Raw genomic sequence first — 13,798 nt, forward strand, 5'->3', positions numbered from 1 at the left:
TAGAAGTTTTTAATCTTATATTTTTCAAAAATTTGTTTAAGAATAGTATTGTTCCTGCAGAATAAAATTTCATTAGGTTAAGTACAGTAGTAATTGGGTGAATGAGGAGGATTTAGAAGCTTTCAGAAAATGGAAAAATGATTGTACTCAAATTGTTTTAGTGCTTAGAACCTTTAAATTTTCTCACTGACTTAAATTTAATATTCTTCAATACTGAGTGCTGCTGAGGAAAATCTAACATTTTAAATATTTATCCTAACAGTATGCTAATCGAAATACATGTGTAATTAGTTTCAGACTTAATGCTGATAAACTGTGTTTATATTCTGCAGTCATCCAAACACAGATGGTAAGGTGTTAGGTATGATAATTATTGTGCACTCTTTATATGTTCCTCATTAACCTGTAACACTCTTTACTAGTCCGGAGAGTTTTTACCATAGTTATGCTTACCAGCATTAAAACTTGCTCTGCTTTGTTTAATATTCAGTGCAGTGTTCTGTGCATTTACACTGCTGGGCTTTTTGCTACTTTTGTAATCTGTTTTGTACTTTGAGGCTAATTAGCAACACTTCCTACTACCACTAATGTCCATTACGGAAATGTTTTCATACACTTTCACCTACAGGATGTGTTTTAATTGAATATCTACTAAATAATATTACAGAAAAGGTAAAACAGGCCAAAGTTGTCTAATTTGTTTAAGACTACCAAATAATCTGGTTAACAGAGACAGTGACATTCCAAAGCCCAAAGCTTAATTGCTTATGTTTGCTGGGAATGCAAACGTCGATTAACAAGGTTTTACTCTTTGTGAAGGGAACCCCGTGCACAGAACAGGAGGACGAAAACCCAACCAACCAAAACCCGTGGGGGAAAAAAAAAAACCCACAACAAAAACCCACTGCACATATAAAAACTCCAAGGACTTGCATGTTATGAGGTCCCTTGCATTGCCAGGTTTATCCGAGGAATGGCTTGAACTGGCAACGAGGATAAAGAAATCTGCTTTGACAATTTGTGGGATTTCCATATCCGACTTGAAGTCTTGGTAAAGCAGAATTGGGAGCTCTTTGGGGCAGTTATTTTGGCTCTCATTTATCTGTGAAATACTTAAGGACAAAAATTATTTGTTTTGTATGGTCTGTTTGAAAATATTGATTCTGTCCATACTGTGTTTTGTTCCTCCCCTATGTATTTAGCTTCAGTGCATAAAATCTTGAATTTTACTCTGTGAGCCAGGGTTATTTTTTTTCTTTTTCCCCCTCTTGAATATTTGATAAGGTCTCTTGGGTACTGATTTTTCTTCTCTCTAGGATAACATATTATGGAAATTGTTTCACCTTGTGTCCTGTTTAAAGTCCCTGGTTTTAGCATGATTCAATTTAGCTTGCATTATATTCTGCTGAGTTCTTCAGCAGTTCCAAGTTATACTGTATGTGTTTGTGTGTGGGGGTGCCTTCTGCTTTTCTTCCTGCTTTTGATAAGTGACCTTCATATGATCTTCTTGAATCTTTATTACATTTAAATTAGTAATTGGCCAAACTTCTTACCATTTTTTCCCCGAGTGAAATAAATTCTTTGGTTGACTGGAGTGAGGGAGCCACTGAGCACAGCACCACCAGCTTTGGAGTTTTTAAGCTTCAGGATCAGTTCCAGACCATTTGCATCTGACATCGAGTAAGAGTAAAACAATGTTCCACTGTTTTTCAAAACTATCGTGGGTGCATTTTCTAGCCGTCAGAGTGAAGGATTCTCTAACCATTCCCTAACCCTCTCTGATGTTGGCATTGCACCGCTAAATTATTTTCACTATTTTATTTCATAGTTGTTTTGTTGGTTGCTTGGATCTTCCAATAATGGAAGAAAACAGGGGTTTTAGATACAAAGAGCCACAGCTCTTAAAGCCATTGTAACTCTCAAGGTATTCTTTTTGAGGTATGTGTAGCGCTGAGAGTCTTTGTGTAACTTATGTAAGCAGTAGATTGGAAGGATTTTGATTTTAATTATCGGTAATATTGTTTGGGTATGCCTTTTGGTTACTTTCAAAAAGCTCAATTGTTTCCCTTCATCTTTGTATAAGAGAGGCAGGAGGAAACAGCCTTCTTTTATGGTTTTCTCCTCTTGCCTTTTGTATACTCCCTTTGATGTAACTTCCACTTATGGCTACAAAAAATATAGCCCTACTTTTCAGGTTTTTCTTTATAACCCAGATGATGTTAAGTAGTAGTGTTGGAAAGTAACGTGTGTTTTGTTCTGTTTCTGCAAATTATGCAGTCTTTACCAGCGGTTCTGCCAGATTACTGGTGTGGTATTAGACCGGCTTGTCACCGAAAATCGGTGGGTGTGAGTTTACCTGTTCATCCAGGAGAGTCACCACTGTCCTCTTAAAGATGGTATCAAAGGAGAGGACAGGCACGGGGCTTAGATTTTTATGTAACCTTTGTTGTGACTTGCAAAGCCTACTGAAATAAGTAGCTGTGGTCTGAAGTTGTATTTGGAAACACCAGCCTATAATTTTACAGAAAACACAACAATACAAAACCTATAAAATTTAGTGGAATGTGATGGGGGTATCCATTTCTAAAAACTGCATCCAGAATCCTCTAACTCTGAAGCTGAAATTCAAGCTGGCTCAGGGAAGAACTTCAAATATGTAGTGTCTTCGGAACAGTCACCGTGCAAATGTAATAATTGTGTGCTTTTATTCTAGTTGTTGCCGATAGGGAGAAAATACTTTTTTCTGTACTAGGCTTTTGTTTTTCTGGAATTGAACAAAGGCATGATCTGGCCATGACTGTTTTACTCTCAACGTCTGGCATGTTCTGTGAGTTTAAGATTAGTCAGTGAAGCTATTCCAGAATATGATATGGTTTAAATGTTTGTGTAAATGCATCACTAAACGGTGATAAGGTCACAAGTGCATCATTCAGGCTACCCATCCAGTTGTGATTAAGCTGTCTTTGTACAAGTACGCATGATGCCCTCTTCCAAAATGTGCACGTGCGATAAATGTTAGAAAGATGTTAAAAACTTCAGTAGGGAAAAAACTATTCCTTATTTTCCTCCTCCTTTAATATTTGATACCTGGAATACCTTCGATCTCATTGTACAGACTTTTGAGGCTGAGGAAAGTAAATCCTGCAAAGATTGAATATGTAAAATGAGAAGTGAGGGAGCAGTTCTCTATCTTGGGATACCCCAGGGGAGAGAATTACATAGTGTGTAGTCACGTGGAAACCTAATTTTCTTCTTTCCAGGAATATCCAGGGCCCAGCTCTAGTCTGGGAAATCATGATATATTTGCCTTTAAACTCACCATTGGGAGAGACAATCTTGCCACAGGTTCGCAGAGTTTTAGATGGGGGATTTCCACTTTCTGAGGGAGAAAGGAAATTGTTAATGGCTGTTGTTGGTGGTGTTTGCTGGCATTTAGTCAGAAATTTGTATTATTGACAATGCTGCTAGATTGAGTAGTCAAGGCTAGTATAATAAATTCCTTATCTGAATAATGTTTAGATTAGTTTGGGGGTTTTATTTTTATTTTTTACAGTGCTTACTGACAAGCATCTCTTGGCAGATGAGCTTTGAGAAGACTATGAGTATCAGAAGCGGAAAATGATGAGGAAAAGGCCTCATTGAATTTGAAATGCCAATCTGCTAAAATAAAGATAATATACAAAAAGAAAGGTCTAGAGATAGCTGACTAGTCTACTTCTCCCATAGCTGTCACCTCCACTATGGCTGCATTTAGTAAGACTCTTCCTCACTCTGGGTGTGTTGGGCTAGCGTAGACTCCTCAGTAACTGAAGAAGCAGAAGTCAGGAGAGGCAATGGCTATGATGTTTACGGCAGTGGTCTCACTCATCCTCTTTACCATGCCCCTTGGTATAATTCCTAACATTTAAGGCATAATTTTGTTCATTTCTGTCGTTTTTCCCTTTATCTGCCTTCAACAAAGAGCTTAGAAAGAAGGGACTAGACCATCACTCAAACTGGGGTTCACGTTAATATGTTTATGCCATTTCATGTTGCTTGTATTGGCAACTGTTTAATATATTGTCACCTGCTGAAGTTCATAAAGAAGCTCTGAAGACTTTTGAAGAGATTCCGCTGTTTATTTTGAGGTTGTTTATCTAGAATCCAAGTGAGGATTGATAACATGCAAAATTAAAATAGCAGGTGTGTGCGCTACTGAGAGGAGGATCTGTAGGGAAGGCCATTAGATGACAGCAAGCAGTAGAAGCATGTTAACGTGAGGGTAAAGAACAGGAAAACTTGAGGTTGTTCCAAGAACATCTTTCACTATGAGGATCTTCATCCACGAGGAATACTGGGACAAAAAAGGGATTGATTTAAAATCATACTTGACGGATTATTGAAAGTATTATGTGATGTGCTTTTTGAATGATCCAAGAAAATTTTAAGAGTGAGAGAGCTCTATGAAAATTATCTGTAACCACTTGGGATAACGTTGCCTGATCAACAATGCTAACGTGTTGGCATTCATGAAGTGTGGAGTTAAAAGGTCTTTATTTGAGAAGTGGTGCAGCCTGACCCAAAATGCTGTGCATGACCTTGTTCTTTGCAATTTGTAGTTACTGTTGTGGAACTGGGGGGGATTCTGCCAAAGGCCTTGCTTATGATGAGATGATTTATTTATTCATTTGGCTTCTGAGGAGAAAAATCAGACATTGGGACTGTTTAGTGTGGAGTTCAGGCCACCAAGACAGTCAGGGGCTGGAGCACTTTGCCCTGTGAGAGGGCCCTGAGGGGCTGGGGGTGGCTCAGCCTGGAGGAGAGACGGTTTCCAGGGCACCTGATAGCAGCCACCCACCCTGATGAGCAGGGAGGTCACTGAGGAGAAGGAGCCGGCCTCTTTGAAGTGGTGTGTGGTGGGAGGAAAGATGCAACCAGCACAGACTGGAAAAAAAAAGAGACTTTTGGACTAGGCAGAAGGAAAGACGGTCCCAGAGAGGGTGATTAATTAGCAAGACAGGTTGGCCCAGGGAGACTGGGCTTTCGAGGCCAGCCTGGATAAAGCTCAGCAGCCTGGTCTGGCCTCAGAGCTGACCCTGCCTGGAGCAAGGAGTAGGGCTGCAGGCCTCCAGAGGCTGTTCAACACGAATTATCCCACAATATCCATAGATACAGATAATCCATAGAATTATGCTGTAGCCTATGGATTCTAACAAAAAAAAAGACTATGGCAAAGAAAACTACTAACTGCAAATACAAGGGAAGTGTTGAGTGAGTTGATAACAACTTGAGAGGAACCCAAGAGTGTGAACTGAAGTGGTTTGTTTTCATTTGGAATGAATTTTTTTTCAGGATACTTCCAGCTTGATACTACTGATCTGAGAAGTGGCACAGATTGAACTCAGCTCTCATAATTGTTTGTCACTTGAAAGAGTGTAACGGGGACCTAATAACAACCTCAATTGCCTATTTTAGTGATAAGTAAAAATATTTCTGAGATCTCTTTGGCTTTAGGTAGCCTCACAGTAATAAAATATGTCACTGGTATTGTAGCGTGATGTTTAGACTGTAGCTTCTTGAGGATGCCTTGCTCTAGAGTATTGTGTCTACGTGGACCCAGTGGTTTGTTTAGCTCTGTTGTGCGAAAACAAGTGTTAGTTTTAGAATTCCTGTGTGGAACTGCTATAAATGTATTAAAAAGTAAATTATTTGTGAAATCCTTTATTATTTTAGAATAGGTAAAGTTCAGACATTTTGAAGATATTGCACATTTTTCAACTCCCTTGATTAATGGTTAGTTTTATGTAGGAACCTAATTTTATGAACATGAATATACGTCTAAGTTAAAATCGGGATTTTCAGCAAGTGGTAGTGAATATTTGTAATTTAGTTCAGTTTACTGTCAAAGGAACTAGAACTAATAAGTTAACACAACCTCAATTAGTTACCTACGCTATGGTTTTAAGCAATCCAAAAGCTGGCTACACTTGCTTAATTGAATTCCTGGCTTGTTGTTACATGTCCCTCATGACCATGATTCAAATTTAGCTCAGATGCAATTTTTTTTCCCCTGGCATTACGAAAAGCTAACATTTGGATTAGACTGAGTATTATCCTTACTGTTTTTAATGTATGATTTAAAAATATATGCACGTCAACAAGTATTTTACAGCACAATTTCCTGACTATATTGGGGAAATACAATTCCAGAGCTTCTCTGATGGAAAAAAGAAAAACTGAAGAATAACCCCAAGCTTTCCTAATGAACCAAGACAAAAAAAAAATGTAGTGCAAAACGTAGAGCTGGTTTGAGAGACAAATATCTTGTTGGGAACTGTGTGATGTAAAAGTTGAGTAAAACATTTTTACCTGATAATGATATAAAATGAATATAACTTTCTTATGGTGTTCCTTTATTGGAGTATTATAATAGTAGATGTGCATAAAACTGCTCTTGCCTTTTGTTCGTAGTGTTTTATGGTATTAATGATTAAGGTATTCTGTAGACGTCTAAGGTTATGTGTTAGCCTGAGCTGTAGCAACAGGTCTGAGTTTGCATAACACAATATTTGAAATGTGTTATTAATGGGAGTCTTATTTGTATAGTTATTGTTTAACTAGAAAGATAAAATTATGCCATGGCTTCACTAGTCGTCGTGGCTGATTGATGCATGGCAGCCTCCGGCTGGAAGGAGGTTTTCATTGGAAGTGACGGGTGCCACAAGGTTTATTTAGGACAACCTCAACCTTGTCCTGGTTGGTTTGATAACGTTTGCCTTATGGATGTTCAACCACTGCATTTCCTGCGTTAGAGCCTTGTGTTACACCAATATTACTATCTGTGCTGCCTCAACTACAAATTGGATGAACAGCCAGTGACACTTTTTCAATATTATTACATTAAACCAAGTGGATTTTGATTGATAACCTAATATTCAACTAATGCAAAACATCAATCATGGCAAGTATATTAATTATTTAATATTGCAGTCTAATTCAGAAATCGATGTGCTGCATGAGGGGAAGGGAAACTCACTGTTCCCAGAAGACTTAAGACAGGGAATGATTAAAAAAAAAAACCACCCTGCTGTACTCCTGTGTGTTAGTTCGATACAAATCTTTATTCATTTGCCAATAATCTCTTCGCATTTTCCACTTCAGGACCTTTTTTATCAGTTTTGAGACCTATAATTGAATTAAGGCTGCTTTCAGCACAGGGCAAAAGGAGTTGCACGGATATTGATGAAGTCACGCGAGGGACAGCGCAGGAGACAGCCCACTAACAGGGCAGGTTTGATCCCCTTAGCTGAGAGCTCCTCGCATCAGCTGCTTGGATCCTGCTTCCAAAGTAATGAAATTCTTTACGGCCGTTTACCACCTCAAAAATAGATGTGGGAGATGATTTCTGTTTAAATACCATGTGGACTCGAATAATAAGTTCTTGTTGCAAAATAAAAAATATTGGCGTAAGGAAAGTCCATCTTTTTCTCTTGCTTCATTCATGGTATATTCAAATAGAACAAAAGCGCACAGCAGACTTATTTTTGAAAGCTTTATGAAATTATGAATAAAAGCTTTCTGTAAAAAGTCTGAAATACAGACCAGCAAGGCTGTAAAATATGTAACTGAATGCAGCCTTATTCGGTATTTAATAAAATTTCATACTTTCCTTCACATTATGCCTCACACAGCCTGTCCTAAGTATTAAAGAGAATGGAAGACTCAGTCTTGTGTGGTTTGCTGCCTCAGAGGAACGTAGTTGGGTGTTTTTCTCCTGTGGTTTGATGTAGTTGAATAATTTGTTGAAAAATTAATATTATTAATATAAACACATACTAGATTACATAGTTCAATAACTGATTACCTGAAATACCTGTGGGGCAGTTTTTCCTTGTTAGCCATGGTTACAGCCCACCTTCCTCTAAGGGCATGGTTCCAATTTGGAAAGCAGGTAGGACCTGGAGTCGATGACAACAGAAACCAGCCTCCTTGGGTAGTGGCTTGGGACTTGGAGATTTTTTTTTTTTAATTTGTTTTCCTTCAGTTTTCTCTCAGGTTATCTTTTTTTACCTAGCAGATGTGATAATTTTCATTCTGAATTCTCCTTGCTTTTCAGCATTTTTACTTTGATAGTTTGGTTCATTTTTTTATATCTGTCTTTATGTGATGTTATTTTTGTATCGGTACATTTCTAGTTTTTTCAGCTGTCAGCAGTAAAATGCAAAGTTTCTGTATGGCTGCCGTGACCTAGTTAGTTAATATACGATTTACTCATTCCATCACCTTTGTAAATGGTAACAGAATTTTATTATTTATTATTATTGGCAAAGCAGAACTGTGAGTCACTGAATGTGAATTTGATAAATAGCATTCCAAACTGTCTTGTTTTATTAATTCAAATATGAATTAAGGAGATAACTATATTAAATGTTGGGGTTTAAGTGAAGGTCCTGTTCCATTGCTACAGTTTCTAGCAATTTCAGGGCAGGTAAAATTGATGTATTAAATAATTCTGTAATTATGAATTAGGATAATTGATACTTTTTAGGTATTGTTGTGATTAAGATATTAAAAATAAAAATTTTACACACTCGAGAAATTACATGGCTTTGACGTTTCTGAGTTAAACATAAATCGTTGTAGACAAGGGTTTAGCAACTATTTAGAACTTTTGTTCTTCTGTTACAGGGACTCTGGAAACATCAAAGCTGGATTAGAACATCTGGTAAGTTTTAATTTTCTCTTGAACATTTGCATCATCTTTGATATCTGCATTCCAAATGAACACTTTTGAATGAGCTTTGAATACCTTGAATTGAGAAAGTCAACCATTTCCCAGAGGGTCAGCTTACTGTTATTATGTGAAGGCACTTACATTTTCATTTATCTTACCGTTTCAAGGGAATTTTAATTTTTTTAAATTACTTTTTTTGATGTAGAGATGAAATAAAATGGACTACAATCCTTGGATTGATGATTGCCTTAATTATAAACAAAAATTGTTTGGTGTTGGATTTTTGGCATATCCTGATCTGAAAACAACAAACTTGTGATAAAAAAAAAAAAAAGACACACACACAATCAAATATTGCATGCATAAATATGGTATGTTTTAGTAATTTGAAGTCTTTGAAAGAAGTGCACAGCTTTGTTTTTTTCTCTTGTCTTTGCGTTATGAATAATGTATTGACTTAAATTCCATTCAGTGCTGGAGTATAAAATAATAATTGAGATGCAAAATATTTTTGGTTTAAGTAAACATATTCAAACCACAAGCGATGGCAAGACATACTTAGCATTAAAAACTAATCAGTTGATCAAAACTGGAAAAAATACAATATTGTCACCAGTCTGAAGCTCATTGAGACTAGGATGGGTAGTATCAGCAATCAACAGAACATTAAGTAGTTCATCTAAACAGATTATTGAATCCCATTAAATCAAAATATTCACTATTAATGGCACGTATATCTCAGTACACCATGAGAAGTGTTTAAATTCATGTTTAATTTTTTCACGTAGTATCTAAATAATATATACTGTTCTATCCTGCTATTAAAATAAAGTCTTATTGCAATGTATTGCATGAGCATTTGAAAAAAATTGCTTTTCTGTTGTTGCTTCCCATTTTGGGAATCACTTGGGAAATATGATTTGTAGGAGCTTGTGTACCAATATCTTCTTGGAGTAACAGCGGGATGAAAAGGATGTATATTCTGGCATAGTTGTCAACAGTTTCCCCTTTATAATGGTGGCATATTAAATGTTCCATTGCAACTAGTATTTTGAATGTGTAAATGGAATAAATAGCCGAGTGTTATGAATAGTTCTTAGAGCAGTTTGAAAATTAATCTTGTTTGCTAGTTTCATTGGTATCTTGCATGCTAGTTGAATCTCTTAAATAAATTTTTAAAATGTTTCATTCCTCTGCTGGTGTCAGGTAGTTGTAATCTGATGGGTTCGGAGAATTTTTCTAATGCATTATAAAGATGCTGTAGTCTTGACAGATGACCATGACTGGTACTTTTTCTAAATTGGGAGTGCTGCAATAGCTGGAGCTGCAGGTCTGATTTATAATGTCACCTCAAACCAGGAGGTGCCGAAGGAAGAGGCTCTATGGATTTTGAGTAGCCTGGGGTGGGGGTGGGGGGTGGACCAGGAATAGCATTTGCTGGTGTTCAGGGTTTCCTTGGGGTTTGGGGGGAAATGTACTGGAAAGATTCTCTGCAGAGCAGCAATACCTTAAGTTCTTTACAGGGTAACTCACTGTATGTTTGAAAAAAATTTTGTCTTCGTTAAACACATTAGTGGCTTTGTATTTTGGTGAAAGATCTGTCGAAAACCTCTGGGTTTGAGACATTTCTCCATTTCCCTGTGATCTGAGAAAATCTGTCCTGGGAATGGGTGCTCAAGGAAATTAAGTGTTTTTTAAGACACCCACAGGTGGGAGTATTTGTGCTGGAAACTGTTTTATAGCTCAACTTTGTGTCAGAGAAGTTCACAAAGACCTTTTGGACTCCAACAAATTATAGGGATATTCCTCAGAAGAATTAAGCCACACGATTGCTCTGGTTCTACTACTTTAAATTACTGCATCTCCAAATACTTGTAAGGAAGTTTTTACCCCTTAAGAAAAGGAGAAAAGTCTTTATATTGATTTGGTAATCTGTTATTTAATCCCCTCTGTAAAAAAAAGAAAAAAAAAAAAGAAAAAAAAAGATATTTTACAATTTGTGATATAATCTTTATGGGGTCTGTATGTTCCCATTAGGTTTGTCTGCGTGCGTATCCCACTCACTTGCTTGCAGCCTATTTTACGGCTTACCCTTGTGTAAGAATCTTCTGCCCTCCTGGTATCTAGCACCTGGCTACACACAGGAGTGAAATAAAGTAGTATAACAACTGCTGTTGAAAAACTTGGTAAATATCTTACAAATTGTTATTTGGAAATACTTCCAATTTAAAAACAGAGGCTTTTATAAAAAAAAAAAAAATATTTTCTTTGTAGCCTGGAGAACTTCCCAACAGGTCCATGTGCCTGTTTCTTGGTCGGGTAGAGCTGGCCCTCCAGGAGGAGCTGGGCTGGTCACTGCTACCCAGGGTCTCCGGCTGACCAGCCCCACTCCCTGCTGGCCACCGATAGCCATATATGCTCAGAAGCATTTCTTTTTATAATTAGTTAAGAAAAGAAACTGCAAAGTTCTAAGCATAGAGGAATTAGTCTTGTAGTCAAAAAATTTTGGTGGTTATTTGCTGAATTATACTTGGCTGATTCCTTTCCCAAGTAACAAGTTTTAACAAGCTGTAGAGACCTTGAAATAGATGACTATATATCTGCAACTCTGAATAGGTCTTGTTTTCTATTAATAGCTCCACTGAAAAAGAACCACGGAGCCATACGTGTGGTTTATTCATTAGAGATACCTTATTTGTGCCTTTTCTATAACATTTCAAAGCAATAACCTGCTTGTCCTTGTGGTCAAGCAGCAGAGTCTGTCCGTTTGAAATGATGAAGAGCAACCTGTCATTAATAGCTTGTTTAGCCCATCAGCGGTTTGTAAGAATATAGTTAACGTCTGCCAAGAAAGCAGGCGCTCCCCGTGTTGTGTGTTAATCAATAACCCCCAGCAGGTGCGGATGAAGCTCCTGCAAAGCTGACTTTCGCAGTGCTTGTGCGTAGCGCTGCCAAGGAAGCTGCTGGAGTTCACTATTTACACTTTTAGTTGCATCGTGTGCCATAGGTAATTTACATCAAGGTCACTAATTCGTAACTAATATTGGTTAACTCCATCTGGCAGCTCTTTGGTTTTTTTAAGAGATCTTTGGTAGCAAAATTGGCATAAATGATCAACCAACTAAAAAAGAACCAACAAAAACCCAAAACCCCAACCAGAAAAAGCCCCTTCTTCATCCAGAAAGTGTTAATACTTATTTACTAGGTATCACTTTTTTTTTTTTTTTTGGAGCTTGATTTCAGTGATCGACCTCTCACTGATTTTCACTGGCATCGTTTCAGACTTCTAGTGATTACAGCTCAGTGGTCCTAGTATGGCTACTGGACAGCAATGTCTAATAGAATTGTTGGCTTTCTAATGAGCTATGAAACCAAGCAGCCAATTATTTGTGTTCACAAACAATTAATTAACACTCTTAATATGAGTAATTATGTTTTATCTTGGTAGCCTGGCAAAATTCCATGCTGGTCAATTATATTCTGCAAGCTTGAATTCTTTCTTATTGAAGAAGTGTCAGGCTGACTGGATGGTTGGGGTTTTTTCCTATTGAAATTGTATTTAATTGAAAACAAGACTTTCCACCTTTTTTTTTTTTTTTTTAAAAAGCATTTCTTTCTCACATGCCCTTTCATAAAATGCTAATCATCAAAACCTGAAAAATATTCCCTTAGGAAAACCACTGTGGTGTTCTTGAGTTGTAATTTTCATGCCCATTCTTAGCTTTTGACCAAATTCCCTGCCTGGGTGACATCACTGATGAGGCACCTCTAGAGAGGACAGTTTTAGTCCAGGAGATGGGAGGCAGCCTTAGACGAGAACAGGAGCATGGTGATGGGGTATAGTAACGGTAATTTAACATGGAATTAACTTTTCCATCATCAGAAAAGAGGGTATTCTGTGTAGTCTCCCCACTATGGCACATGGGCAAGGGGTGCACAGCTTGGGTAATGGGTTGTCTGAACTTTATAGCTTTCTTTTCTTCCCGTTTGGGCAATGGGATTAGTATAGCCCTAAGATGGGGAAAGAATATTGAGCCTGGAGGAATCTACCTCAGGAAGCAGTTGCACAGGAAGTCTTCTTAAGGTGAAATCTAAAGATGAAATAGAAACGTACAAGTAAAATCTTTTTCTATCATCGGGTAGGTCAGTCTAATGGAAGGGCAATGGTGCTGAAAGGTGCCAGTGGTATGAGAAACCTTGTAGATGTTAGTCTGTAGCTTGTGATGTCAGGAGAAATGCTGATGCTTTTATTTCCTTTCCGATTCCCGTCATTCACATATTTCATTTATCGCATATGTGGAGAGGTGAGGCATTTTACATAGAGGGTGGTTTGCTTTTATGAACTCTTTTAGTAGTCATTGGCTTGCTAGTTCTTCAGGTAAACATTAAACTTGAATCTTCAACTTGAATCTTCCTGATGCTTTCCCTTCATAAGAAGTAATAGATACATGGGTGATTCCTTTTGGAGTGTTAAGTGCGAGAACACAGCCATTGCTCATGTCTTCCTGGCAAGGTTATAATAATAATAATCCGATAATAATAATTTATAATATAATAATTTGAAGTTTTTTTAAAAAAATAAGAATTTGTAGAAATAAGCAGGTCAGGACCCTCTTAATAAAATAGTGTTAAATATAGGTTACATAGACAAATTATTAGTTGTAACGGGTTAAGTGTTTGAGTTAACTCCTACTCTTTAGAATATAAACACCTGTATTTATGTAGACATGCACTGAATTCTGCTGTTGGATTTTTTGGCATTGAGCCCAAATTGTTGTTGACTAGCGTGAGGTTACAACTAAAAGCATTGCATTCTCTGAAAATGCGAATACGTAGCTTCAAATGAACGTAGAGGACCTGAAGGTAGCAGTAATGTGTTCCTGTAAAATAAGCATTCCATGAGAAGGAACTTAAATATTTTTAAATGTATATAAAAACTTTATTATCTTAAATGTCACTGTTATCTAACATACGGAATATAGATGATAGTTTTCATCAATGTTCCATCTACCATACTGAGAAATGCAGTGATCGGAGTTCATGAATGGTTTATGCACGTCACACAATCATGGAAACTCTTATTCC

The 13,798-nt window shown here is 37.2% G+C and overlaps 1 protein-coding gene across 1 annotated transcript in view; it reads left to right on the forward strand.

The window, feature by feature from the left end:
- Positions 1-13,798, forward strand: part of RSRC1 (arginine and serine rich coiled-coil 1) — a 171,547-nt gene that overhangs the window by 67,354 nt on the left and 90,395 nt on the right. Inside the window, exon 5 of the mRNA XM_063339869.1 lies at positions 8,668-8,704. Coding sequence (XP_063195939.1) covers positions 8,668-8,704 — 37 coding nt within the window. The remainder of the gene's footprint in view (positions 1-8,667; positions 8,705-13,798) is intronic.

The sequence above is a fragment of the Chroicocephalus ridibundus genome, chromosome 6 (assembly GCF_963924245.1).
Source record: "Chroicocephalus ridibundus chromosome 6, bChrRid1.1, whole genome shotgun sequence".
NCBI lineage: Eukaryota > Metazoa > Chordata > Aves > Charadriiformes > Laridae > Chroicocephalus > Chroicocephalus ridibundus.